The sequence below is a fragment of the Penaeus monodon genome, chromosome 20 (assembly GCF_015228065.2).
Source record: "Penaeus monodon isolate SGIC_2016 chromosome 20, NSTDA_Pmon_1, whole genome shotgun sequence".
In the NCBI taxonomy this organism is placed as follows: Eukaryota; Metazoa; Arthropoda; class Malacostraca; order Decapoda; family Penaeidae; genus Penaeus; species Penaeus monodon.
Window position 1 is genome coordinate 35898404 of NC_051405.1, and position 352 is coordinate 35898755.

The 352-nt window shown below is 44.0% G+C and overlaps 1 protein-coding gene across 1 annotated transcript in view; it reads right to left on the reverse strand.

Moving 5' to 3' along the window:
* LOC119585783 (glutenin, low molecular weight subunit-like) overlaps window positions 1-352 on the reverse strand; it is a gene marked incomplete in the record, with an annotated part of 14550 nt that overhangs the window by 6615 nt on the left and 7583 nt on the right. The window contains 1 exon segment of the mRNA XM_037934498.1: window positions 1-165. Within this exon segment, the coding sequence (XP_037790426.1) occupies window positions 1-165 (165 nt within the window).

Below are 352 nucleotides of genomic sequence, written 5' to 3' on the forward strand. Positions count from 1 at the left end.
TGGCCTGGCTCACATAGGGCTGATACTGTGGAATTCCAGGGTTGCCTGCAACCACTTGGTGGTTTAGGCTCTCCACGTATGATGGAGGTGGATTCTGTGGAGGAATCATCTGCGGGTAACTCACTCCCGGAGTGGCACCTGGGAAGGCAGCTGATGGGGGAGGTCCTGTAGAAATAAGGAACATCATTACATTTATTCTTTGTCTAAGGAGACAAGTTCTCCATAATTTAGTAGAATCAGCTATGCCACAAAACAATGATATAACAAGGACTAAATGCTCTACTCTTTGATCGTGTACACAGTAGGAATGACAAAATCATTACAAACACAAAAAGATATCAAATGCACTTGG